Below are 27195 nucleotides of genomic sequence, written 5' to 3' on the forward strand. Positions count from 1 at the left end.
AGTCTATGGTAAAAACAGCCAGAGGTCATGATCCAATGTCAAAGGTCATCCGGAGGTCACTGAATTGTAATTACTCCAATTCGACTGAAACTTTGTGGGAAATACGCATGTCACATATTGGCTCCCTAATTAAAATAATCACCCATTTGGTGCTCTGCAGGCGAAGACCACACTTAGGCATTTTTGTTTTGAGAGACACTATAAATTGACCATATCTTTGCAACCATAAGTCTAATTGTAATGGATTTTCAGCAAAATGGAACAGAATTTTTATTTTGGAACGGAATTTTGATTTTACGTGACAAGTGGCTCATTTTGCTTGATTGCATCTTGGTATAGCTTACCTATGCCGCCCTACCTGTAAACTGTTGATGATATGCACAATTTGTTTCAGTTTGCTATATTGTTGACGACTGAGTCATACATCAACAAAGATTAATTATAGCCCTTTGATATGCCCCAGTCATTTACAATTGTTGTGCTATCACTTTGTAATGCTTATGAATCTAATCATATAATTGAATAGCAGGGCACAGAAGCATGATTTTGGAAATAATTCAATATTTCTAACATTTCATTTTTTGAATTCCCACCAGTCATCAACCATTGCACTTTGTCAATACCATAATGTAACCTGTTCCCACACAACAGGGGATGGATAAAGCTTTAAAAAATTAAAACCTTAGGTTCCGAGCTCCATTCCAAAGTGGGATAACTTTTGTTGTGTCCTTTAATATTATCATGATTGTAAAGACAAAACTGCTAAAACCGTGCAAAAATATGTTCTTGAAATTTGATGATTGACTTTATGCACACCCAAGGGATTAATTTTCTCATATGAAATGTTGGCTCTTTTTTTATTTGCAATTGCATAAAAATTTCTTGTTCCCCCTGATCTTTTCCTCCCTACCCCCACTTTTTATAACAATAACAATTGTTTTAGTTATTGCCCCACTTATTGTAGCAACAACAATGCCTTACAGTACCCAACCCAGGTGGCAGAGGCTATAGATAGGTGCCAAAATAGCCTCTCCCAATGGCATAGTTCAGTCATCTCCATCCAACACCCATGGCACATAAGTTGGCTTCAAGTTCTGCAGACAGGGCTGGATTTACCATAGGGCCAGATGGGCCCGGGCCCAGGGCCCCCAAAATTGCCCTATGTAGTGTGCATCTTCCATTTTAGCTGAAAAACATGAGTTTTTTTAAATTGCAAAATGTTGCGCACTTCGCGCAAGTGCACATGCCTTCCTCATGGTGCTTTTGGGGGCCTTCAAATTTTGTCCTGGCCCAGGGCCCCCCAAAAGGTAAATCGGTTCCTGTCTGCAGATGAGTTTTTGTACCCAACATAGTCAGGTCACTTTATCTAATCTGCATTATGGGAGCTTCCTTGTAATTTTGGTGTTTAAGGTCATACACTGAGGTCAAGGGTCATTTTAGGTCAACTTGTCAAATTGGCTGAAAATGAAAAAAAAGAAGAGTTTCACACAAAAGTTATGTTTCACATGAATATTTACTACCTGTAGTATCCACTATACCTATATCTTCGGACGACCTATCTGGGACCGCCGTCCCTATTTTTCATTCTTGGTTGAAATTTCTGAATAGTTGAATATTATATGCATGATAGCTTGCAGTACAGGTTTACAAATAAATTAATTATGTTTATTGAAGATAGACGTATTTATCTGTTCTACTTCGTAGGGTGCTGTGAAAAAAGACTGAAAGTTAAACAAAAGTTTGGTATACAGGTTGATCAGCAAAAGGCATGGGCATATCACCGTGAACTTAACCAGCCAATGCCTATTGTTAATGAATTGCTTCACTGCTCATTGCATTGAAGATATCTATGGTGTGACCTAGAGAAGTCAAATGCACGTATGTGTATAAGGTTGATTGAATCAAATTTATAGAAATTCCCAACGTACACTTTGCAGGTGTATCAAAAGTTGCTGGATATAAATTTGACCAATTTTGGTGAATAACAAATCAAGGAATTAACTGCCATTTAGAACTAGAAAACTTGCCATCATGACAGCAATAACGCATGATAGAGTTATTGGCATTCAGTATACACCTATAACTGAAGAAGATATCTTTGAAGAAGAAAAACATAAGAAACAACATACATTGGAAGAGTTTGCTGTGGACTACTTCAGGTAAGATGACCTTATCATTTTATACCCTTCAGTGATTGATCAGTTATTCAATGGCATACTAGTATATAGGAAGTATAGTGTAGTTAATTGCAGGCTATGGATTTGATTTAAAGTACATATCAGTTAAGATTGTGCATGTATTTTGATTTTACTTTTAATTTGGTTTCAGAATTGTAAATGTATGTAATATTTTGAATGTTTTTATGCCTTTGCTCAACCTTCCAGTAATGGAATTTGGCACATGAAAGGTTTCTAATAAGCATGAATTTGTGATATTATGTTTTTTGCTATTTAAATTGAAATAAAGGGATACTCACAGATGAATTTTGTTTAATATGTTGACACTACTTGCATATCGTTTTGACATGTTGCATAGATCATCTAATTAATAATTTTCCTATGACCTGCTGTGATTACAATCATAATTATTAGGCCAACAGCATACAAAGGGCAAAAGTTGCTAATTATTTTATTTGTAATAACAGGCTACCTTTGATACGTCTTTATATATTTTGATCTTTACCCGACCAGGGTCCAGACCAACTCATCCACCCCAAGTCCAGCCAGCTCTTGGAAGCCCTGATTTGTGTGTAGTATGTGTGTATCTTTTATTCTCTGTTTTCTTTTAGTATTCCAGGCCACAGTGAACCACAACCACAGCCTGATGGAAGGTGATATTACATCCCCAATCATTCTATATACCCTGTGCAATTCCTTGTCATTTTTCCTGTACCTACCTGGGATTGCATTTGTTCATCTATCTGAATTGATGTATTCCAACAAATGCTTCTCATTTATTTAAACAAAAATTCTGCTGGTAATCTTCCCCAATCACAGGAATTGCTCATCACAATAATATAAATGCTCTGCTTTTTGTCTTGCCGGAATTTTGTTCAGAACTTGAAAATTTGATTAAAGTTTCATAAAATAGATGACATGAGGCAGCTATTTGCATGCCAATATTGTTGAAGGTTAATAGGAGAAAGCTGCTTTTTGTTCACTAATGAGGTTGTCAATTGGATGTTAACAGTACCAGCTACATCATGTTCATGTAAAGGAAACAGATATGAATAAACTGTTGATTGACAGGTGCAATTGTGGGGATTTCCCAGCCAATATTGTGCACACCCATTATTTGCAACATACATTTATGAAAGGCTAAGGCTAGCTTCAGACTCCGCATTGTACGTACAATATTGTATGTGCAATACTTTTCGTGACGTCAAAAAGTATTACACGTGCAATAAATATACGTGCCACGACTAGTTGAATCAGATTAAATCCCCGCGCTATAACCCTGACGGTTCATTGTTTGCTAAATCCAAGCGAGGACACCAGAAAATCTATGCAAGATAAATTTCTACTGCTGCTGATGAAAAATCCTAGAGTGCGTTTTGAGGTTTTTTCTGCACTTTACCAGTAGGCCTAATAAATTCATAAAAAAATAAAAATAAAATAAAGATGTATAGGGCGAATGCTTTTACTCACTGCTCATCTGATCCACTTTCCCAGGAAACTAAATACCGATGCTGCTTAGTTTTTCCCTGACTTTCCAGACATAATTATGAGTAAACATCAAATTTAATGTTTACAAAACAATCAAATATATATACATTCGTTTGCATTTTGTACATAAATATTAATATTAATAATGTACAAACATTAAAAAAGGGGGACCTAAGAGTATGTCTATCTTTAATCATATACTAATTCCGCCATGCCCAAACATATTTTATATATATGAAATCGTGTAATGGCACCCAAATTCCAATAAAAAATAAAAACAAATTTGTTATCAAATTCACTAGGCCTATACATTGTATTACAGGAATTTAATAGATGGTGCATTTTAATAAATAAATAGATTAACACGGGTAATGGGCGATAAATATTTGGCAATACCGGATTTACCACAGAGCCAGTGGACAAAGAAATTAATTACAATTAAAACAAATTAAATGAGAAAATGAAAGCAAGGACATTTGGTGTTCAAAGTATTGTTTTAGAATGCGAAGGAGTCCTAAATGTTATCCTGGCCCAGGACACTGATTAATGTAAATTCGACCCATAGTTATTTTATCTACTTTTGCCAGCATTCAACCTGTTTTCAATGTGATTTGTGCCTATTTTTAATACAATTCCGAAATCTGACGTATCAATGTTGTATCGTCCACAAACTATGATCCGAGACTATTTCATTTGACACGGTTGTATGTATTTCAAAAGATCGGTCCTATAATAGATATCGATTAGAGAATTACAGCAAGAGGCTTTGAGGATGCCGTAATCCTCTTGACAATCAACCAATCAGAGAGACATATTTCAGAATTATGTTCGTAGTTGAAACTCTTTCAACTCTGAAATATATATTTCAAGTAATCTCGTTTCACATTAACACGTTTATGGATGTATTGGGATGATCATAAGTAGGTCTATAACATACACCATCATAACATGCCTCAACGATATCAACATGTAAAAAGCTGTTGCAAATTCATAACACAACGTGTTATAATGTATAATGTTATATCCCAAAACTTTAAAAAACAATAAAAATATCAGTATCAATCAAATCAAAACCAGAATAAATACATAGGCCTACAAATAATACTTAAGAAACTGACTAAATCAATATATGACTAAATGTCAGTATAAATGAATCGCTAAATCAATTAATCAATCAGTAATCAATCAATAAATAAATAAATAAAAAAACAAATAAATAAATAAACAAATAGGCCTAAATAAATAAATCTATAAATAAATAAATAAGAACTGAATGCGCCATTTATATTATTATTACAATTTTAATATTATTAATATCGTTAGTATTAATAGGCCTTTTAATATTAATATCAATCAATCAACCAATCAATCAATAAATAAATAAACAAATAAATAAATAAACAAATAGGCCTAAATAAATAAGAACTGAATGCGCCATTTATATTATTATTACAATTTTAATATTATTAATATCGTTAGTATTAATAGGCCTTTTAATATTAAGTACAGTTGAATACAAAAAGACATAAAAAGATGTTCATCATTCCGTGCACGAACACTCACTAAATTTACCACTTTGGCAACTACGTATCAATTAAGCAACCAACGATTGTAGCACAATATATATTTTCCGGTACATACTATTTATTGCACGTGCAATACTTTTTGACGTCACGAAAAGTATTGTACATACAATATTGTACGTACAATATGGAGTCTGAAGCGCTTTATTGTATATTTATGTATATACCTCAAGCTAATGACTTGTTCAGTGCAAATAAAACATTTCCAGTTGTGAATGTTAAATTCAGGCGAGACTGTAGCAGAGTAGCTGCTGTTGTTTATGCATGCATATCATGGAATGGTAGGCTTCTTTCATGTTCTTTATCCTCCCATAAGGTGTTTGTCTCAACAATGCATTTTTTTTTATTTGGCTTTTTGTTTTGAGCCAACTTTTCTTCCTTAGCCCCTTTTGTGCAGAATTTGGTAATATGATGGCTCTTGGACAGTAGGCTTGGATGAGGATCTTCATTTCGATTAACAGGGTCAGAGGATGTGCAGCGGTGATTAAACCTGATCTTAAAATACACAAAATGGTCTTTGAAATGATTGTAAACTTTGGACAAATTTGAAGAAAAAAAGCATCCCTCCACACAAACAGTTATCTGCCATTTTGTGATCTATAAAAAATGCTCCAAGTATTTTACATGAAGCATATCAGGGTTGGTTGTCTGAGGGAGCAAATATACAAAATTTCCCGGTGGGCCTCATTTTGGTCCTGTGTTGCCGCATTCAAAGTGCACAAAACTTTTCATTTTAGCTCATAATAAAAGTAAAACTTTGTGTTTACCGGGCCAATTTTCAATTTTCAACCAGAGAGCCAGAAATGCTACCTTTCTCAGCCGAACATCCCCATCCCCACCTTTCCACTAAGACCCCCTGGAAGTAGGATGTGTATCCCCCATGTAATGGTATGACGGATCTCAATTACTATATTTTTTCAAAGGGAAATGCCTGGGGGAAATGCATGTATGCACATCACATGGAGCATTTGTAACCTTGGGTATTATGGGATATATTGTATTCACCCTTTGCATGGATCTGCTATCTTGCTACCAAAATGAGGTTCTCCCTGCAAACACATGCGCAAAATTTTTGTTTCTCACACTTTTCCAGCAATGCGCCAGAATCATGCATTTGACACACAAACACACACCCCCACACAGCAAGCACTTTGCGGGTAGAACCTCATTTTGAGATGACCGTGCAATTGGCGAATATCATGTGGGAACCAGAGGATACGGGATATATTGTACATGTATTATTTATGTTGGAACCATACCAGGGAGTATTATGGAAAATATCAGTGCATGCATCATGTTGGAACCATTGTATATTGGATATATGTGACCTGCTCTGACAAAACCAGGAACAAGTTGCATTTTTGACATTTCATGATTTGAATAAAAATGTATAAGCACTAGACAGTAAACTCTAAAATGATACCAAAATTATATAAATAGCATCAATAGTTTTCAAGATATGGATAATTTTGTGAAACTGACCAATCCATGGACTCCTCAAATTCCAATATGTGTATATCCATATCAAAACAATGCACTTGTCGGCTGCTATGTGTGTCTCATTTTACATAACCAGACTCATCTCAAGTGGAGGTCACCTCAAATCATACTGAAGTCACTTGATTTAGGAATACAGAGAACATATTCCTAAACCATGTGACTTAGGGATGATTTGAAGTGACCTCCGCTTGAGATGAGGCTGGTATATATTCCTAGTTTTTATGTGAAATAAGACACATGTAGCAGCCGACAAGTGCAACATTTAGATTCAATCATGTTTCACCGTTGTTCATCACCGTTTAACAACGATGCGGCCGCTCGTCGTCTGCGTGGTTTACTTAGCGAGGGCAGCTTATACTTGCGCAAGGGCAGCTTTAGCTGCCCGGTAAATAAACACGCAGAGCACGCCGGACGCGAGTTGTTAAATGGTGATGAGCAACGGTGAAACATGATTGAATCCCTTTCAACAACGAAAAGAAGCTAAAGATCGTATAATTCACGATTATATTTTACGAGGAATGTCAGTTAATCATTGCCACTCAGCCTTACAAAAACTTTGATGATACCTTTTTTGATATCAGCAATAAAACTACAGAATAAAACGGCAATTTTTAGCCGCTACCTGAAAAATACTGAATTCAACTTGTAAGCTGGCATACGCACAAGGGTTCCAGGCATGACGAATTTTACGCGCTCTCTCGTAACGCGTAGTCTCGCTCGCGTTCGCGTATACGCTACAGTAAAAGTGTGGGTTCATCACGGTTTAACAACGGTTGGCTCCGTAGGAAGAGTTGTTGAATTTGATATGGATGTACACATATAGTTAAAAACAACCTTGCTGGAAAATTACACTAGGCCTATACACAGGCATTTATGGTGCATTTTAATATACGCTTAAGATCAGGGTCTGCTTTAGATTAACATAAATGGATGTATGGACGAGAAATAATAATGTTGTACCGTGCACAAAAATGGTTAGAGACTAATTTGATACGGTGTATGGAATTCAAAAGCTTCAAAAGATCGATGCGAGAATAGATATCGACAAGGGAATTATTCCCGGGGAATTATTACAGCAAAATGCTTTGCGTGTGCCGCACACCTCGACAATCAACCAATCAGAGAGGCATATTACAAAAATATTTTTGTAGAATTGAATTTATTTCAACTCAGAAATATATTTCAACTTTAATCTTGTTTCACGTTTAGCAGCACTTTGACTTGCGGCAAAGCAATGAAGGGGCGGTAATGATATGTATACTATATGGTTAAAGCCATAGGCCTATTATAATTTAATTGGCCAAAAAAATTTATATTTTATATGCGGAATTTCTTTTTGTATACATTACAATAAAAAAGACGGACATTAGTTCAACTCGTTTGTTAGTAGGCCTATACTGATTGAGTACCAGCGTATGAGTGGTTCATTATTATGAAAGTCATTGGTCCTTGGCCTTGGCCTCGGAGACAAAAGACCTAGGATGGTCTGTCCTTGGGCTCGGACACCTTGTCCTTGTCCTTGGTCTCAGACACCAAGTCCTTGGTCTTGGCCTCAAACACGAGGTCCTGGACTACAACACTGACTCAGACCCTGTTCCAGGTTGAAAAAAAAGTCAAATTTAAATGTAAATTTCATTTTGAAAAAAGTGAAATGGCTTAATGTTGGAATAAAAACGGAAATGTACTTGCATGTTATATTCCTTGGTATAACGGGAAATGCCTAATGACATAACCAGTAATATAATGTTTGTAAACTCTACCCTCTGAAAAACTTTGTTTAGTGGAAAATACCCATGATGTTGGAAAGTTCAAACATGTCTGCATTTTTTCTCATATCCAGATCAGTCATGACAATGTTTTTCTTTCTTCACATGGTCAGTCATTTAGAATAATTGTCTTTTTATTAGTGAGTAAACTATATAAAGTGAATAAAATTTTGATTTTGAATGCCATTCCAAAAGTAAAAATAAAAAAAGGTTAATTCGCCTTGAACAATATATTGGAACAGTTTTACTGGTGCATAAAATTGCTTTTACTACTATGGTAATTGAAAGTTAGCATGACTAATTTGAAGCTGTTTTTTAAATCTTGATGTACAAAATTACATCCCTGTAACATTTGTGACGAGATCTGGTCCATGGGTGCCAAAGGAGGCATTTTTGAGTTACTATAACTATTACCTTATGGTCGTGCGTCTTGAATTCGCCCTCCAAAAAAGGTGGCGATGTTACGTTTTTCCAAAGTCAACTCCAATTAAATGATGATATCTCTGCCAAGCAATAAGTTATTATCATGCTTGTGGTCTCATTTTATTGCTAAATAAAAAGCACTTTCAACCCTCTAAAAAGAAATTCTTCAGCCTTTGTAATACTGACACTGTGCTTCATAGAATTAAGAATGGGCAGGGTGGCAGAGGTGGGGGATGTGGTACACACAAACTCTATGGGATTGATATTTTTAGTGCATAATCTGCTTCTGTAAAGGCTGTAGATTGGATTTGGACTCTATTTAGCATCTAAAATACTCATGACCTTACAGCTAAACAATTCTACTAATATTTGTAATCATTTGTGATTGGTTTAGTCTAGAAAATACCAACTTTTCCATACAAAACTACCCGTTTTCATATTAAACACTGTAGTAAGTAATGCGGATGTCTTCAAAATCTAAAAGTTACTGTCAAATTTTAATTACTTATCGTATCATAGTCGAAGTATAGATTTTCTGAAGGGAAATTTAATGAGGAATCTAAATATGGACTTAATTTTTCTGTATGGGTTAGGGGTAAAATGTTTCAGTTCAAAATGTCGAATTGTAAAAAATTCTAACATACTTTGGGACACCCTGTATTCCGAGATTACTAAACACCTGTGATTTTGGTTTCTTTCAAAGTCAGTAGGCTCCCCCTATCCACTAACCAAATGAATGTTGTTTACTTCCAGTTTATTACTGCAAGTTGGTAATAAGCAATACATTAAGTATCCCATTTTTTATCTGAATCTTTTTTATTCCACCCTGTATAACTTGAAGGTCACCCTGTATTATGAGTTGAAAGGTATATATGTGAATTGCTTTAAGGGCTGGGGTATGAACGTTTGGACAGTATTTATTTTGGGACATTAGAGCACATCAGACATATCGAATTGCATTCTGAATCTGAAGAATGTCATTCTGATATCAAATAATTTTGAATTTTGAAATTCGCAATTTAATACACATTTTATGGCAAATCATTAAAATTGATATTTTTGATATTTAACAGTACTTGAAGTAAACTTTATAAATCTGATGATTTATACTTAAAGTGTATGTAGGTGGGTTGAAAAACCGACGATCAATTGAAAATTTTGACCTTTTCATTATTGAAGATATGGATTTTTTTCCCAAAACACCAAAAAAATTAGGTCTTTTGGGAAAAAAATCCATATCTTCAATATGAAAGGTCAAAATTTTCAATTGACCGTCGGCATTTCTTCCCTGCTACATAAACTTTAAGAATATATCATTAGATTTATATCATATACTTCAAGGACTGTTATATATAAAAAAATTGAAAAATATCAAATTTTTATAATTTGTCATAAAATTTGTATTATATTGTGATTTTCAAAAATGAAAATTATTTGATATCAGAAAGACATGCTTCAGTATTCAGAATACAATTCGATAGGTCTGAGGTGCTCTCATGTGCCACAAAAAATACTATCGAAACGCAATAAACGCTCATTTTAGATCCCTTAATGCCTTCAGCTTTCCAAAAATGTATACTTTTGCTAGTTTAGGGTTGATAATTGTGGAGATAATCTAATTAGAAACTCGATTGGTATAAAAATTCATAATATTTGTGATGTAACGCTAAGGGTGGCGAGTTCAGGACACACGGCCTTATACAAACATTAGGCTATGATATACTGAAAACACCAAAGGTCTAGCATACTTTGTTTTAAAGTTCTGAAGTATATGTATTTTATTGGTTTTTTTACAACACATTTTTGCCTTTATCTCAATTTCATGTTTGCCACCTTTGGCCCCTATGGACCAGATTGTGTCACATTTGATAGTTATATCCAATTGAGGTGGTGCACCTAAAGTAACCATTTTTTCCTCAAAAACATTTGGAAAAGAACACATTAATCATTTGTGACCGTACACCACGAATGAGCCGTAAATGTCCTCAATTGTATTCTGAGTTACAGTGTAAAATGGGCATGAAGGTCGTATTCATAGGTACCTCAATTTGGTGCTATGTGTACCTCATTTAATAAGATACACGTAGCACCAAATTGAAATACCTATGAATATGACCTTCATGCCCATTTTACACTGTAACTCAGAATACAATTGAGGACATTTACGGCTCATTCGTGGTGTACGGTCACATTTTAGTATTCAAAAATGCAATTATAGTACAATAGGTCCTGTACATGGTTTGTATATAAAGGGGCACCGACCATGATGCGGGGGGGTCTGATTGTGGGCACAAGCCCTTTTTTGGCAATTTTCCTATGGGATTTTTGATTTTGCAATCAATTGCGTACGGGGGGCACATGCCCCCCATGCCCCTATTACGCTACGTCACTGTATAATGTATGTCAAATTTTGAAAGAAAGTTAAAACGACACTACACATGGGAAGTCCCATGAAAGTACACTACTTTCATGCTCTTAGAAACATTGATGTTATATTGACCTAGTCACTTTTGTTTCGGATGTGGAGGGAGGGGGTCAGTTTTGTAAAATAAAATAGTTTTGTTTAAAACAGGGGTTGATGTAAAAGGCTTTGTCAATCTTTTGATGTGTTCACTGAATGGTACTTTATATACCAAGTACATACTCAGAGGGATGGCATTGTCATACACATAAAATATCAGCATATGTGATGTGATCAAGCAAAATCAGTCTGAAGTTGGAAATACTGATTTTGACAAAGGAGGTATTTCCTTTTGTTTCCTAGCTCATGTCTTGTGACCTGGTTGTCCAAACTCAATGGAGTTTTCTGAAAAATGCAGCTTTGCAAATGCTGGTTATAATCATAAAATTTAAAATTAAATATGTCAGCCACTCAACCCCCGGTATGCTCTTAGCCCCCCCCCCTCCTCCCGGCTTAGCCCCTGGGAAAGACGGTTTTTGGGCTCGCCCCTTTATACCCAGTGGTGGTGGTGTTATTTGGGACTTCTGGTATTTGTTATCAAATTTACACAATGTATAATATATCAATGCATATGGATATGTTTTGACTTGAACCACAGACCTCCACCTAAAAGTTCCATCAGCAGACGACAGGGAATCGTAACCAAGGACCTATGGAGTCACACCAAAGTACCCATGAAGATGCCATTACTCAAATCACTTCAAAATGAACCAGCAATAGCAAAGGAAGGATGTCACATGTTCAAAAATATCCTTTTTGTTCTATTTCTGTGTATTTAAAGGAGTATTTTGTGATCCTAGCATCCTCTATTAATGTCATTTTTCATTAGATATCCACGAAAAAAACCTATTCCCAAAATTTCTGTTGATTCGATTTTTGCGTTCATGAAGTTATGCATGATTATGTGTATTACACTGCTCCATAGACAATGCGTTGTAATTTCGTTCTGGTGCACCAGAACGAAATTCAAATTTCACGATATCTTTGCTAAACAAATTAATCTGCAAGAAATATTTTGTACATAAACATTATGTAGCCAGAGGTTTCCAGTGATATAAAAATCTCAACTTTTTTGAGAAAAGTAGGGGATGAGGCTGTGGATCACGAAATGCCCTTTAACTTGCCCAATAACAACTATTTTGATTGGTTACAAAGAGGGCTATATCATGTATTGAGCTATTTTGAACACATCATCAATGTGCTTATTTAGTATTAAAAAGTGACACAAATTCACAACAGTTTATAAAAATTGACAACATTCTAGGTATTGATTCTGCCATAGTATAACTTTTTTTTTTGCGATTTGAACTGTTCAGATTAATTTTGTAGTTTCTTGTTTTTGCAATTACAAACAGTTAACACATAATTAAAGCATATGGGTAAACATATTTTGCAGGCTTTTAAATTTATGGTTCTGAAATTCACAGCAAAAAGTGCAAAAATAAAAACCTTGCAAAAATCTCCCACTATGCAGTGTTCATATTTTGTTCGTTTTTGTTCATTATGAATTTGCATCCAGATAATGTGAAATGGACAACCATGAACGCAATTTCCTAACTTGTTTCAAGAGCTCTTATATCTCTTGATGTGGAAATTGTTTTAATTTTGCAAGAATGCAAACTTCATAAAATGCAACATTTTTCCAATAAAACTATAAAACCTTGTTAATATCCTTAAGGGCTGGGGTATGAGCGTTTGGACAGTATTTATTGTGGGACATTAGAGCACATCAGACATATCGAATTGCATTCTGAATCGAAGAATGTCATTCTGATATCAAATAATTTTGATTTTTGAAATTCGCAATTTAATACACATTTTATGGCAAATCATTAAAAATTGATATTTTTGATATTTATACTTAAAGTGTATGTAGGTGGGATGAAAAGCAGACGATAAATTGAAAATTTTGACATTTCGTATTAAAGATATGGATTTTTTTTCCAAAAAAAAAAAAAAAAAATAGGTCTTTTTGGGAAAAATCCATATCTTCAATATGAAAGGTCAAAATTTTCAATTGACCGTCAACTTTTCCCTCCTGCTACATACACTTTAAAATATGTCATTAGATTTATATAATTTACTTGAGTACTGTTATATATCAAAATTTGAAAAATATCAAATTTTTATAATTTGTCATAAAATTTGTATTATATTGTGATTTTCAAAAATGAAAATTATTTGATATCAGAAAGACATGCTTCAGTATTCAGAATGCAATTCGATAGGTCTGAGGTGCTCTCATGTCCCACAAAAAATACTGTCGAAACGTTAATAAACGCTCATTTTAGATCCCTTAACTAATGCACACATATTCTCAAGTATTCTGGTGAGTATTCAACCAACAAGACCAACCAAGCATGTGCATTTACAGACAGCATATTTGGTCCTCCTCTTAGGGAACCCATTCTGAGGGATGAGTTATACTGTCAAGTCATCAAACAACTCACTGGCAACAGGTACGTGCTAACTATTAAAAATAGACTTTTATTTTTTTGTCATCTAGTTTCCACTGTCAGATACGTTTTTGAGTCAAACAAACAAGATAAAAGAAAGAAACGTCTCAAAATGTCAAATTAGTGCACAGCGCATTATAGGTAAGTTTTGGAAAATTGTATTTATTGATTTCCATAGGATTTATTAATTTAATTTTGCTTGTATGACAAAATTTATGAGAAAAAATCTTGTGACTTTCTCATTTTGCTTACAAATTTCATATTTTAGTGGATTTCTCAAATAACAAAAATGAAATGTACATAACCTACAGGAAACAAACTTGTTAAACTTATAGTTCTGACAGATTAAAGCAACACAAAATAATATATAATACATGGTAGACATTGGATATACACATCGTTATAGGTTAATAAATGTGTATCACTTGTTGGGAGTGGAAATGCACAAAATAATGCACACATACTGAGATGTTGAGATATGCAACAAGTGATACACATTTATCAACCTATTTCATACACGACAAAACATGATTTTTACTCTTTTTGTAACCAAATTGTTACTAAATATGTTAGAAAATACAAGCAAATAAAAATGCATCAACCCACAAGAAAAATTGAACACATCCAAGGACTATGCGTAGTACACAGAGTGCACGGCCATGCATTATACACATCAATGCATGGTTTGCATTTTTGCTATGATTGGTTCTCTCTATTTAAGAATGTATGAAAGTGTGTAGTAATAATATTGTGCTCAGCGTAGATTGGTTACATATGACTCTTTCTCTGTTTATGTGAAAGGTGCATTTATGTTGCAGTTAAGTAACTTCATTCAAGTGTGCAATAATTTTGGCAAGTATTTCAGTTGGGTTGTGAAGCCTGACAAAATCGCAATTGATTTTACAGGTGGTCAAAAGCAAAGTACATGTTACAGAGTAACATTTGTCTATTTCATTGTTTTTCTTTTGTATGTATGTAGACAAAACAATGACATACCTGGATGGGAGTTGATGTGGTTAGCTACGGGCACCTTTCCTCCGTCTGACTTTATCCTTGAACAAGTAAACAAATTCTTGCGCACAGCAAGACGACGTTGGCTCGCCAAAGACTGCATTGAAAGGTTACAGAAGACGATGCGTAGAGGATGCCGCTTATACCCGCCTAATCTAGTAGAAGTGGAGACTATTAAGTTCAAGATGACAAAAATCCTCAATACGGTGTACTATCCCAATGACACAGAAGGGGTGAGTAGAAATGTTGCCATCAATTTAAGGGGGTTGTTATTTTGCATGATAATATTTTTTTGAATCCAATATAATTAGTGAGCGTGTACTGTACATTCTATTACATATACATTCATGTCACAGTTCAGGTCAGATTTTGATGTTATTTTTACCTCACAAATACTGTAAATTTACTGAGCTTCTGGGACTTCCGCCAGGACCCCACTAGGGGTCTGCTGGCTTGTGTTTTGCACATTGGTTAGTAACATTAACTTCAATTCTTCAACATCCTCAACATCTTGAGAGATACATTTTTACTTGCCCTTGATATATGCAGTATGAGCAAAACTGTTACAAACAATGAGTATTTTTTGTTTTACAACTGTTACATCTGTTGCAAATTGCTTAAAAGTCCTACATCCCCTTTCCCCCTATATTGGCCCGGGTATTGGCCCTATTTTTCCCCCAAAATTTCCCTATAGTTATCCCTATATTTTTGCAAGGGGCCAGTTTAAGCCCTGCATGTGTGGGAGACATGATTCTAACAAATCTTCATATTTGTGTCAGTTTTTTGAGGTAGATTCAGGCACCAAAGTGAAAGATTTTGAGTTGGCTATAATGGAACGTCTGGAGTTGCAGCCTTGTGAAGAATTCAAGCTCTTTGCCAAGATAGGTGATACAGGTGAATATATCCCGGGAATATACCACGCTATATCCCATAATGCAATATTGCAGGGCAGGCACTTGAAAAATTGTTGCATTTGATTATTGGGTTGTATGCTTTCAAAGCGCTTCCAAGTTCATTTTCATAACCCAGAATACATTGCCAACATATATAATTATGGCAAACCGATCAAATTATGTGTATTTGAGATGTATGTGCATTGCATAATTTAAATTAACATTAATAAATTACAAATGGATTTTTTTCATACACTTCTCCGTAGCTCAGTGGTAAAAGCGCTGACTCGTAAACAATATGCTATTGGATCAGGTTCAAATCCTTTTGTTGGCTTTGTTATGATTATTATTTTTGTTCTCCTGATCCTTTGTATTATTGTAGGCCAAATAGTTAAACTTCACCCTATTTTGACATCATTCAATAATGTTTAAATTTTGTGTGTGCTATCTTTAGAGATGTATGGTTATTGAGAAGTCTTTTTACATTGTATTTTGCATTATTTTGGCATCTTAATAATTCATAGTACACATACACCAATCCATGTGAAAATGACTTAATTGGAAAATGGATGAAACATACAGTATAAAACCTGTGTGTAGCAGCAACTTGATAGAATTGTCTATTTCTGATATAACAGTAAATCATGCAGTTCAATGACCACTCCCTAAATAAACCAATTTCTTTATCTACAATTTTATTATGATTCAAACAGATATTATCTACTCCCAAAATCGTGTGCAATATGAAGCTCATACAACATTCTGAGGTATGAGACAAAAACGAAATTTAGATGAAATATGTTGCATTAAGCAGACAATCCTGGTGAAAAAGGTTGGCACACCAAAGCATTAATTGACCAATATAATTGCTCCCCTATTGCAATGTTGATTTGGACAACATCATCATAATTTCTACATTACTGTCTCCCAACATTGAAAAATGGGGGATGGCCAAGGGGAGAGTGTAAGCTGAATGTGCATTTGCAACTATAATACAAAGATAATGTGGAACTATCACATATTCAGCTCTGGCGATTGTATGCTTTTAACACCAACACTTGTTGGTGTGGTACTGATTCCCGCCATGATTGTAGGTATACCCCACATCATCATATAGCTACAAAGTCAAGTTTTCCATGGGTGGTGGAAATGAATGCGGATAATTTTAGAGTAATTAAAAGAGCAAGAAACAAAATTAACCACATCTACTTCCACTGCACACAGAAAACTGAACCTCTATAATGAGCACAAGGCAGGTGGTGTGGGATGATCTTTGAGCCTATCATAGGACACCAAGTTGAATTATTAGCCCCCGGCCAACCTGCCGGCACCTCAACCTAACCCTACCTAACCCATAGTTTTAACATGGGACTAACCAGTGAAGTGCGCTATTCCAGATGAAATCCATACACCCTCCTATGGAAAACAAGACCTCAATCTTCCACACAGGGAGAGTGAATTTCAAATGCAGTTGCTTAAATAGGTGACTCCATTTGAAATATACACCCCTGTTTGAGAAAGGAGGTAATGTCTTCCATTGGGAGTGTATATAGATATCATCTGGAATTGCATGTTATTTAGCTTTATTTACTGCTCTGTTATTAACACTTTTCCTATATGTCTTTGAATTCAGTGGTCAATTTGCCTCCAGACATGTTCTTTTATGATTACATGCGTCATGATCACCTGGCACTGCAATCCAAGCCGCCAAGAACAGGTAAGACTTCTCAGGTACTGGGGAGGGAGGAGGGTACCTGGCACTGCAATCCAAGCCACCAAGAACAGGTAAGATTTCTCAGGTGGTTGGGGAAGGAGGAGGGTACTTCCCGGGGGTGCCACTCATATACCATTGCATGTTGTCATCACTGACCAGACACTTTTATTTTTCACCCAAAACACTGACATGCCCAAGGGCTGAAAGGTAACCCTTACCACTGACCTGCTATGAAAAAAGGATACCCAAATCACTGACCACAGCCATGGTGCAAACAAAGGTACCCATATCACTGACCTTACATGTCCCAATGACCCTTTTCACTGACGAAGGTAGAAAGCAATATATTTACCTAGTGTATTTCCAATCCCTTTACATACAATTTCTGTTATAATATGAAATAGCCTGGAATATCATCCTTAACACAAAATTGCTCTGAAATCTGAAATATAAAGCACTTTTTTCCCCCGTTTAACTTCGGTTTTGCGGGGGTGACAAACAGCGATGGCAAATGTCACTTCACGATTTCCAAAAGGCATGGTTCCTGTCATATCTGGTTCAGCAGTCAAGCGTATGTCGTAATCCATTCCGATTACACAGTATCTGTACCTTGTACAAAATTCGTAGTCTTACTACGCCCGTCTCACGCAGCCCGCTCGGCAGCATGCACAAACATCACCGAAGTTTTAATCATGGTACAAGACCGGGCACAAGACTAATATATTACACTTACAGACCCGGAAGTAAGAAGTTGTTTACAATCAGGAGCGAAAACAGCGGCTGACGTCAAATGCTGGACTTTGATTTTACATGAACCCAAAACGCCGACATATCTATTGTAAAAAAGGTACCCTTTTTCCAGAAAACACCAAAATTGAGACCCTTTTAGCGTCCCGCTCGGACGTGGCCTATGCTTAAAAGATACCCTTTTACCGCGAAATTTTGGTCGGTGATGACTTCATTGACGGTTCAACTGGCACCCCCGGGGGGTACTTGCAGCATCAAACATCATGTACTATATGTAAAGACATTTTCTTGCATATAAGACATCTTTCCAAGATAGGCACATCAGCCACATTGGAACATAATAGTTTTGATGAAATCATCAGTTAATTTTATCATTTAATATCATCTAATGTTCTTGCTCAATTAATAGACATTTTGTCAAATATGTTAATATGGTTCCTCTGTCATTATTACTTTAAAAATAATTGCTGATAAATAAAAAAGAATTTGACAAAATTTTTCAGAAATAATTTGACCAATTCTTTCAAAATTTGACCAATTCTTTCAGAAATAATTTGACTAATTCTTTCAGAATTTGACAAATTCTTTCAAAATGTGACCAGATCATTATATTTCAAATTAGATTTGAGCATAGAACGTCTTATATGTATATTGCAAGATATTGCATCACATGTATGCACCATAAATAGTAATACTTTACGATGTTCAATTTCAGAAACGGACCCAGATGAAATCTACCAAATGGTAGCCTTGATCTTCATGAGGAAGACCTGGTCTAAAATGGTCCCCGGTCATGACCCTAAAGCGGATGCAATCTTCCACTACCATCAAGAAGTACCCAAATTCCTCCGTGGCTGGCACAAATCAACCAAAGAGGACGCTACCAGGATGGCGGGATTGATATGTCGAGCAAAGGTTGCGGATAACAAGAAGTTTGGTGAAGTTTCAGAGACCAATATGCCACCACTGAATGAGCTGATACCAAGAGACAAGTATGGGAATATGTTGGAGAAAGAATGGAAAAAGGTATGTTTGTAAGCCTTGCTTGTTCTCATCCAATCGACCATCTCGGAAGTCGCCCGACCATAGAACTTTTAATTTTGAAAAAATTTTTTTTTGCAATTTCATGAACATTTTTTCGTCTGAAAAACTGATGATATAATTGGAAAATGTTGTAAAATACCACTTACTGCATGTTTACTGTATCCAGTCGTACCTGGCCGATGGTTCTGATATTTCATATTGTCATCCTTAGCAAGTAAAACATTGTTGGGCTTAAAAATGCAATATTTAAGACAATATACATCTCAAATAAAGTACATGTAGGTTTGAATTTGTCTTTGGTGTGAATTTCTGTGATCAGCATGATTAAAGTGAGTGTTAACATACAAACAAGTAGTTCACATTTTACCTTTGGTACATGTACCTGAAAAAAACAGACAGAAGAAAAAAGGTTTTCCCGACCGACCGTCCCAACTTCTGAAAGGGATCTATGGACAAGCAAACAATCTATGTTTTTGGCCCAAGAGCAAAAATGGGAGAAGACTCTAGTTGGAATCAGTAACTACATACAATGCCCTAGAGATGACATCATACCAAATATGTGGTCGGCAGTTTTCATTGTTCTTTGCCTGGTAGTATGCACTCGCATTATGTTTTGCTTAAAGGCATTTGCTTTTGAAACTTTTGAAAGACCTCTGAAACTGGAGGTATGAGAATAATTATTTCAGTGCAATGTGTGTGTGAATGCTTCTTTGGTGCGCCAACTGCGGCGCAATTTGTATTTGCACCAAGCAAATTATGTGTAACATTTTTAACACTCAGTGCGTGTGACGCAAAGCATCAATCCCGATGCCACAGATTTGGTTCGTACTTTTAGGTTGAAGCAGTATAGTTGTGTACTAGCTGTTCACTGTGTGTATCAATGGACCAATATCTTTGTTTATCAGCATTGCTCTCACCTCATCAATAAGGTTCTAATTTCAGCTAATAATGAGCCCACAACATCTTTAGTATTTATAATACTTAATAGCAGCTAATAGCCCTACATTCACTGATCCCCCGCCCCCCCCAAATTGGAAAAGTATACAAAAAGTCCCAAAATTTCAGAATTTGGGAGCGTAGCGAGCCAAAAAATTAGGTTATTTATGCTTTTTTGGACAAAAAAGGTCCATATTTTGGGAAGAAAGTCCACTTTTCACAAAATTGCCCCCCCCCCTGGAAAAAAATTCCACTTTTTCATAATCAGCACCCCCCAAATGAAATCCTGCGAATGGGCCTGCTTGATCCTAATCTAAACTTATCCTAACCCTGTTGCCTTTAATGTGGAAATTTAATGTGGCAACATAAAACTTGCCTGTAATGTCAAATAAGTGCAACAAGATTGACCTGTTTGCTAAGATGATTTCATTTGTTTTGTCTTCTAGCAAATTTTTGCAGCCTACAGGGACAACAATGATGGAGAGAAAACGTCCAGCGAAGCCAAGGCAGAGTTCCTCAATATCATATTTCAGTGGCCGGCATTTGGTTCAGCATTTGTGGATGTCAAGGTGAATTGCAAAACTCTTATCAAGAAATAACATGCAGTGATCAACTCACAGATACAGTCCAACCCCAGACAAACTACTATCTAGACCACCAACAACTGCCCATTCCATAATACAGCATTAGATGAAACCATGTATCCATGGTGATCCATGGCTATTAGGCCATCTTATTTTAATAATTCATCTCATAGCTCAAAGCCCTTCCCAAGTTAAAAACCAAATGCGGAATGTATTTTTTAGATTTTTTTTTTTACTTTAATTTTTTTAATCTATGGGATGATTTTTTTGACAAACATAGACCACCTTTTCATCTCTCAAAGAGGTTTCACTGTGGTCAAGATGAAGAAATTTATTGAGATTTACGATGTAGGCTATTTTGATGTCTGGCTAGCTAATTTATTATACAGCAGGGGTCTCTGCCTTTTTAATATGTTATGAAAAACTTGATTTAAAAATATTTACCAACGGAAATAAAAATCCATCGACGGATAGTCTTGTTATGCTGAAATCTGAAAAATCCAAAATTTTGGTCTAAAAATTGGCCAAGGTTACTGCTGTCCAGTCAAAAGCACAGGAAGACCACCCACAGCATTGAGGTAAACTTTGTAGACTTCCTGTCTACTGGCAGTAATGGCTACTACCCAGTGCTAACATCAATGAATTGTTTAAAACAAATTAATAAATTTGGTATTATAGACTGAATACAGAGTGACAAATGACTCACTTTCTTGATCGCATCACATTTAAGCTCTAAACAGGGCTGCAGAAAACAAAGGATAGAAATGAACAGATAAAAGCGTGTTTGCTTTGTAAAATTATAGCCAGATAAAAGAGAGATCCATATAAAAGAAGTAAAAAAAGCAAAAGCCCACAAAAATATTTGAATGGTTTGTATTTTTTGATGCACGCTTAGGAAAGTTTTCTAATATCCTTTAATTAAGACTTCACTCAATTTTGTTGTGTTTCTTTTACTGTTTCTTTTGACAGCAAAAAGCCTTCCCTTCATTACCGCAGACACTCCTGGGTGCACTGAACAAGAATGGGCTGAACTTTATTGATCCTGAAACCAGAGTAAGAACTCACAGATATACAGATATTTTATTATGTAATTATAGTGGCAACAACACTAGGATGACCCACTCTGTGGAGGGGTTGGGGCCGGGGTGTTGGGTGGTATGAGTATGTGACCAGCTCCTCTACCGCTTATAAGACCCCAGTGTTACGCTTGCTGCAGTGCCCATGCCCCCTATGATGCACTTTTTCCAAATTTTGTTGGATTTTTAGGAATGCAGCTGTGAAGACCCTGCTTTGGGGAACTAATTGAGAATCTGTGTTGTGCATATCCCTCAGTCTCAACATACACATTTATCAAGACACATTTATTTAACCTTGATATGTGTGTGTATGTGTGTATGACCTTTGAATATGTTGAGTATAGAAAATCATACTCTACAGCATGAGATGAAAGTTTCAGCTATGAATATCATTATATTCCGTGAGTACACTAATGTGATATTTAGTTTGCACCAAATAGTCCTGTGATAGACTCTTTTCATGCTCATTCTCCTGTGTATATATGGCCTTGAGTATGTGAAATTATAGGGAAATGTTTAAGCAAAACAAAGGAGCAACTCTAATAAGAGCCAATGCCCTTTGTATCAATTTATTGAGTTGATAACTGGTTTCTCATGTAACAAAAGGTCATGTGTGTGACCTGATTAGGCGATTACCCCATCAAAGCTCATATTTTTCTCATAAGCCCAGTGACATTTTAGGGCTGGAATATATTTCATTTAGGTGATATGAACAAAGAATTTGTACTTTCATTGGTGTTGACCATCCCCACAGTCATATTCTGTTCTATGGGCCACTGTGATGGCACATTTTTGCTTCTCAAGTAGAACATCTAAATCACTGGAGAAAATTAAGTAACAATGATATATAAACAATGTGCCTGATACCAATTGTCATAATTTCTTTTTTAGGAGATAGTCAAGAACTACCCATTCTCTCAAATTCTGAAGTGTAGGGGTGACCAAGGATTCTTTGAGATTGCTGTCAAAGGAGACCCAAAGAAAAGCGCACTTAGATTTGAAACAGAACTGGTAAGTCATAGTCACAAACAAAGTTCTATAATATTTTTCACCCTGATGGGGCAGTAATGTCAATGCATTGAGGCAGCTGTTTCACACGCACATCTATGCAGCGTCTGTAAGCATGTGTGTACATACGCTAGCGCTTTGAGCGTCCGCTAGCTACTTGAAACTGCGCCTAATGAAATGCACACTGAGGTCACTGGCACATCAGGGTGAAAAATGGTTTAGGCCCATAAGGCAACAAAACCCCATTTTATAGGCAAACAGACTTTCCAAGTAGGTTAATCACTGAAAGCTTTAAAAAATCTGGGAAAAATTCATGATTTTTTTGTAATCATCAAACTTTTCCATCTAATCAATAAATTGTGGCCAAAAATGGCTGATTTGACAAGATTTTAGAAAGTTAATAAAAAATTCTCCCAAAATGCAAATCTGGGTCGGTTGGGCCTGTAAAACAGTGTTTTGTGTTGTTGTTTTTTTGTTATTGTTTGAACAGAATTATTTTATTGGGGCAGGAATTTCAAAACATGGCCTTTTGGGTCTTTTTTGAACATTTTTACTCCATAAATTGTATCCTATTTGAATTTTTCTTACAAATTGTGACTTTTTGGGCACATTTCAGGATAACAAAACCAAGAATGGACTTTTTGACGTGTATGTCGCACCATAATTTACAAGCTTGATAACCACCGAGTTGTTTGTTACACACCCCATACAGCCAGACTACATAATAGTTCAAGAATTTGAATACTTAATAGCATGTAATGTTGGGGTCTATAACTGTTACCTATACATACAATATTATTGAGTACCCTAGACTGAGGTGACTTTCCAAGGAAGCTTTAATTGCAGTGCTGACAATTGATTCTATTTGAGAGATTTTGTGTTGTTTTCTGTCGGCAGGGTTACAAGGTAGCTGACTTGATAGTATCATACAAGGAGATAGAAACACCACGTGAGCCAGCAGAGCTATAATGAACCATCAACATCAGTATAATGTATACGACTCTACCATAGGCATGGATTAACCAAGATTGGTTGAGGATTTTTATGTGGGTGAAAAGAATCTTACGTATGTATAAATAAGAATAACTTGACTCAAACTGTGTTTATCGGGGGAGGGGGCACAAAAATGTAAATAAAAAGTATACTTTTAAGATCAACAATTGACTTTTTTCAAAAAGGCTTTTCTAAAGAAATATGTTAAAGGTACTACTTAGGTTAGTAATACAAAACCTGGTGGTGCTATTGTGTTTTGTACCTAGACAAGGCCCTTTACCTTTATTGCCGTAAACATTCACCGTATGGCGCACCTGGGCTCCTTTGCCTTGGGGTAAATTTCATGTGCAAATAGAGAGCTCCATCCTCTAAAATCCCAAGATGAATTAAGGGTATGTGCCCTTATTTGCTGGTGGGAGTTTTATGGCACTTTTAGTTTGTGTCTAAAATTCCAATTATGTCAAGGGAGCCCATATCGCCATTAGGCGAACGTTTACAGTATCTCTCTCCACCCAGGTGTATAATAAATGGGTACTTGCATATGGAGAACCATCTTTATCCACAATTCTGCCCTCCATAATAAATGTAACTGACTTTGGGGTATATGCATGGTCATGTGCATCTAACTAACTGTTTAAGTGACCATGCATATACCCCAAAGTCACTGTTGCATTTATTATGGAGGGTAGAATTAACCATCAATGTGTTGCCTAAACTGATGAGTAATATGTAATTGTGGATAAAGATGGTGCTGGTTTTAAGCCCACGATATGCAAGTGCCTATTTATAGCTATTTTGAAATTTGCACTCTCTGTGTGAAATATTTAGATAACATCTTCCATGGGGGTGTATGGATTTGAACTGGAATATAGCCCATTGCTCCAGTACAAACTTTATTTTTCCCTGGCATATTTGAAGAACTATTGAAAGAAAAAAAACGCATTTCTGTATGATAGTTTATGAGATAATAATTATATTAATGTTTTGGCAAAATGAAATTTTGTCAAACACTTTACGTCGTATTGAAAGTTTGATTCTAGTCAGAAACAGAGAAAGCAAAGAAAAACCAAATAGAGGTAGTCATTATGACGTCAACGCCGCCATCTTGTGGGTACGGAGTGCCTTGTTACTAAGATCACCGAGTTGACACTTGACTGAAGAAGTGCGTCACGCGCTGCAACTTCCGCGTAATGTCTAACGCATGACATGCAGCATGGCAGTACCCACAAGATGGCGGATCCCGTGGAAAAGGCTGACGGCCTCTATTAAACATTTCACCAGAGGTTAGAATATTAGTATGTAAATTGCTTGTAATTGTATATGATAGAATTTTTAGCAACCATTATGATAAGTGTTACTAATAAAAGCACATTGCCTTTGTTACATGTGAAAACCAGAATTTGTTGTAAATAGTGTAAAATAAGAGAAGATCGCAGCATTGAGCAGCTGTGATTCATTGCACAAGGGAAGTTGCAAATTGCCAACACTTAAACATAGTAATCGATTCTATTCTTGCTATAGTCAATTCTTCGACATTGGTTACATGCTTGGCATTGTGTCTATGTATATGTGTACTTTGCAGAAGCTCTGACCATGTAGCGACCAGCTACTTAGTACAACAACATTACCCAGTGTAATTGGTTTCATTTTTTGAGTTGTGCGTAATTCATAGCATCGTATGCATGTGGAATGCTATAGGATGCGTGTTTTGCTTTCAACAGCTACTCCCGAGGTCTTGGATGACTTCCCGACGCGTCAACGGAGGGAAGCTTATAGTCAAATCATCCAACACCGAGGGACCAGCTGTTTTGAATACTTCCCCACGAAAATGGAACATGACGTATTTGTTTTATTATACCTCATAAATATTTTCACTATCAGGGTAAAATCGTAAACAAAAGTCAAAACACACACCAGTCAACGTGCCGGCCGGCATGGTAAATAAGCTTAATATTTTGCTTTATATACAGCAAATACAACATGTTCCATTTCGGGGAAGTATTCAAAACTACTGGTCCCTTGGTGTTGGATGATTTGACTACTTCCCTCCGGTGATGCGTCGGGAAGTCATCCAACACCTCGGGACCAGTAGTTTTGACTTCTTCCCCTCAAAACATGTTGTATTTGTATATGGACCATCGGCTGTTTATGTTTCAATAGTAAATCAATAGTAAACCCCGGGGGGATCACTCGCATAACAAAGTGGTATGCATGCTTGTCCCAGCCCCTCAAAAATGGATCCTAAATGGCGTATCAGTGTGGAAAAATTTCACCCCTTATTGGCGTCAGGCTCTGTAAATCGTACCCCTAAAATATGGTGCAATTCAGCATAAGAAACTAAAATGGACCCCTAAATGGCGTAAATTCTAAAAAAAAACCACTGAAGTTGAAAAAATATACCCTAAAAGTCGAAACTTTACCTGAAAAGCACCCTTTTTTCTAAAAACGTCGACAACGCCACAATGCCAAAAATCAACCCTTTTTCGACGTTTTTGGGGACGAGCATGCATTACCACTTTGGTATGCGAAAGTGACCCCCGGTAGTAAACTAGAGCTGTTGTCATCTGCAATGCTGGACCGAGCTAGGTGCTTCATCCGACTTTTAAGACTTAATGGAGTAGAACTTTCTGGTTGTTTAATTTTTAAATGGACATGGTCAAAATTCCAAAACTTGTCAAATAGATATGGTCAAAAAATATCCAAATCCAAGAGGATTTCAGCTTGTGTGTACAGTTTCCCATCACTACATGCTGCTCTACAACTATGGTCAAACATAACATGCTTAATCTGAGGCTATGATTAACCACATCTTCTCTGGATTAACATATTGATACTACGCTTTATTTCGTACTGTATGCGCATTGTTATAGAGGGCCATATTATGGGCTGTATGCATTGTAATGTACAAAAAGTAGCCTGGGTTCGGAACAGTAACCTCAGATCGTGCACTGTCTATGGTCAAATGTCTTATTTCTATATTTGGCTTTGTTCTAGGACTGCATTGGGATAGACCATTGAAATTTACATAATTAGGACACAATACATAAGTGAATAAATTCATCACTTGCTAATCTAGGTTGATTTTACCCACACCCAGTGTTGGAAATCAGGCAGGTTCTCACTAAAATGCTATCCTATTAATGATTTACAATTCTGAGGCCTTAAAAGTGTCACATTAATGTGGACCAGTGTAACATTAATATCTTCAATTTGTCAATTATATAAAATCAACTTCTGACCAGCTAAACTTAAAAAAAATTTGATTGAGAATTAATTATGATCAGTCAGGTTGACCCAACACAGGTAATTGAATAAGTAATTGCCAGACAATATTT

The 27195-nt window shown here is 36.0% G+C and overlaps 3 protein-coding genes across 3 annotated transcripts in view; all 3 read left to right on the forward strand.

Annotated features, from left to right (window-relative positions):
- Nucleotides 1-21421, forward strand: part of LOC140155599 (uncharacterized) — a 136027-nt gene extending 114606 nt beyond the window's left edge. The window contains exon 7 of the transcript XR_011859400.1: nt 21411-21421. The gene's annotated coding sequence lies outside the window, so the exon portion shown is untranslated. The remainder of the gene's footprint in view (nt 1-21410) is intronic.
- Nucleotides 1852-12177, forward strand: LOC140154601 (unconventional myosin-VIIa-like). Its single transcript, XM_072177169.1, has 3 exons — nt 1852-2159; nt 2789-2830; nt 11997-12177. Exons 1-3 carry the CDS (start codon nt 2032-2034, stop codon nt 12175-12177), a joined length of 351 nt encoding a protein of 116 aa, XP_072033270.1. The 5' UTR covers nt 1852-2031.
- On the forward strand, nt 13711-26350 carry LOC140155597 (unconventional myosin-VIIa-like). Its single transcript, XM_072178500.1, has 9 exons — nt 13711-13857; nt 14834-15098; nt 15645-15759; nt 17392-17475; nt 18935-19245; nt 20646-20768; nt 21753-21836; nt 22751-22870; nt 23765-26350. The coding sequence occupies exons 2-9, from the start codon at nt 14865-14867 to the stop codon at nt 23834-23836; spliced, it is 1143 nt and encodes a 380-aa protein (XP_072034601.1). The 5' UTR covers nt 13711-13857; nt 14834-14864; the 3' UTR covers nt 23837-26350.
- Nucleotides 26351-27195: the final 845 nt, after the last annotated feature.

The sequence above is a fragment of the Amphiura filiformis genome, chromosome 6 (genome assembly GCF_039555335.1).
Source record: "Amphiura filiformis chromosome 6, Afil_fr2py, whole genome shotgun sequence".
NCBI classification, from domain to species: Eukaryota; Metazoa; Echinodermata; class Ophiuroidea; order Amphilepidida; family Amphiuridae; genus Amphiura; species Amphiura filiformis.

Coding starts and splice junctions, on each gene's coding strand:
- LOC140154601 (XM_072177169.1), top strand. CDS start 2,032: ATGACAGCAATAACGCATGATAGAGTTATTGGCATTCAGTATACACCT. Junction 2,160..2,788: donor TTTGCTGTGGACTACTTCAG/GTAAGATGACCT, acceptor GTTTTCTTTTAG/TATTCCAGGCCACAGTGAAC. Junction 2,831..11,996: donor CAACCACAGCCTGATGGAAG/GTGATATTACAT, acceptor CTTGAACCACAG/ACCTCCACCTAAAAGTTCCA.
- LOC140155597 (XM_072178500.1), top strand. CDS start 14,865: ATGTGGTTAGCTACGGGCACCTTTCCTCCGTCTGACTTTATCCTTGAA. Junction 15,760..17,391: donor TGCCAAGATAGGTGATACAG/GTGAATATATCC, acceptor CTTTGAATTCAG/TGGTCAATTTGCCTCCAGAC. Junction 17,476..18,934: donor ATCCAAGCCGCCAAGAACAG/GTAAGACTTCTC, acceptor GTTCAATTTCAG/AAACGGACCCAGATGAAATC.